Source organism: Gaeumannomyces tritici (genome assembly GCF_000145635.1).
Source record: "Gaeumannomyces tritici R3-111a-1 unplaced genomic scaffold supercont2.17, whole genome shotgun sequence".
NCBI lineage: Eukaryota > Fungi > Ascomycota > Sordariomycetes > Magnaporthales > Magnaporthaceae > Gaeumannomyces > Gaeumannomyces tritici.
Genome location: NW_008804561.1, coordinates 41,079 through 42,746, shown reverse-complemented (window position 1 = coordinate 42,746; position 1,668 = coordinate 41,079). Strand labels below are relative to the sequence as shown.

General features: G+C 58.8%; 1 protein-coding gene across 1 annotated transcript; it reads left to right on the top strand.

Moving 5' to 3' along the window:
- Positions 1–554: 554 nt before the first annotated feature.
- Positions 555–1,356, top strand: GGTG_13574 (hypothetical protein; the record flags this gene model as incomplete). The annotated part of the gene is made up of 1 exon (XM_009231486.1): positions 555–1,356. One exon carries the CDS (start codon positions 555–557, stop codon positions 1,089–1,091), a length of 537 nt encoding a protein of 178 aa, XP_009229750.1. The 3' UTR covers positions 1,092–1,356.
- Positions 1,357–1,668: the final 312 nt, after the last annotated feature.

Sequence of the window (1,668 nt, the reverse complement as noted above, 5' to 3'; positions counted from 1 at the left end):
CTTGGCATACGAGTAGCCTCCGAGCGCGACTGTCTCCGCATTAACCTTTGTGCTCTCTTGGAGGATGTCGTACTCGGCGTACTGCCGAGGACCCGGGGACTCGTCGACTTGGTGCATGGGTTCTCCGGAACAAGCGGTAAAATGAGCGAACAAGAGATTGCGAGATGGGGTCACTGTACCTCAGCGTCTACAGGTGTGCGACTGGGATCGGTCTTCGACAAGGTAAATGCCGTCCACATCTCCTAGGGCGGCCTCGCTGGCATTGTTGTCATCGCCCGACTTCTCGGCACTGGCTTCCCCGTCCTCAACGTTATGGACACGGTCGCGGTCCTGGGTCACGTAACTTGAATGCCTCAGGCCTCCACGTGGCGTGCCTCCCGTGGCTAGGCTTCATGCCGGTGGCTGGGCCCGGCGCCCATAAGGCGGCTCGCCGAGGCACGGCGAGCCTCCTTACACTATCCCCCCTTAGGGCGCTGACATCTCGGCAGCGTTCTTAATAAGCGGCTCCGCAGGACGGAGTTGTGAATTGGGGACAGGTGGCCTTATCATTCGAAATGGGTAACTTGGGAGCCTTGTGTTGGAACAGCCTCGTCCCCGGGGTGGCAGGAAGGTCGGCAGGAGCGTTGGTAAGATTTTGGTGGTTGCCTGGCCGGTGGGTCCGTGCGGCCCGGCGGCCACGGAAGGAAGGAACGGCCTGCCGGCGGGGTCTTTTATTCTGTCGTGGCCACGCCGGCTTTGGTTGCCTCTTCCTTTCCCACAACAACAACAAACAACTCCCTCGTTTCCTGGTCAGCCATCCGAAAGCGGGGAGGGAATTCGGCCCCACCTCCCGCATGCCACAGCCACTCTCATGTCTTTCAGCCGCGACCCTTGTGGTCCGCCCCAACATGCCGCCGAAACGCTATCGCCGGATAGACAATACGCACCACCATGCCGTGTGCGGGATTTTCAGCTCATTCTACGACCGCTGCGTGGCTCAGCAGCTAAACGGGCACATTCCACGGAGGCAACACATGCCTTATTCGAGCAAGCTTGCAGGGATTAACAACGAATACACTAGGCTAGGGCATGTGGCCGCCGTTTACTGGTAGACTCACGACGCCATGAAAGCCGCAAGTCTCGCGTCGAGCCACGACGCGCTTAGAGGCCTCCATACCGAAAGCTCAGCTCCCCCGAGAGGTCCAACGAATGACAGCCCTGCTGCTTGAGGCTGCAGTCGCTCAGCACACTGCAGCACCAAGTCGCGAAGAAAAGGCCACATGCGCCTATTGTGAATGTATCCAGATGCTCCAGCCTTCCCCCTGTCTCGGCAGTGACATGACTGGCAGAGGTACGAGAAAGAAGACCAAATCGCGGGAGGTCCCTGGTACTTTCCTTTGCTCATTGGAGGTACCATCTATATGCTGTCGCTGCGTGCGGAAGGGTCGCAGTCGAACGAGATGGATCAGATACTCGGCTCTTTTGGGCGACGCACTTAGCCGCCATTCCGCGTCAGTGCAGAGCCTCACTGCACATAAAGAGGAGTGGGGGTGCGCAGGTCTCGATGGTATGCTCAGTTGGTATGGTCATTGGCACCAAGAAGCAAGCCCACTTCAGCGATGACCACGTCGCCTCCTCACCAGCAACCGGACAAGTGGGCAGTTCTGATTGGGGTAGAGCACTACCTCG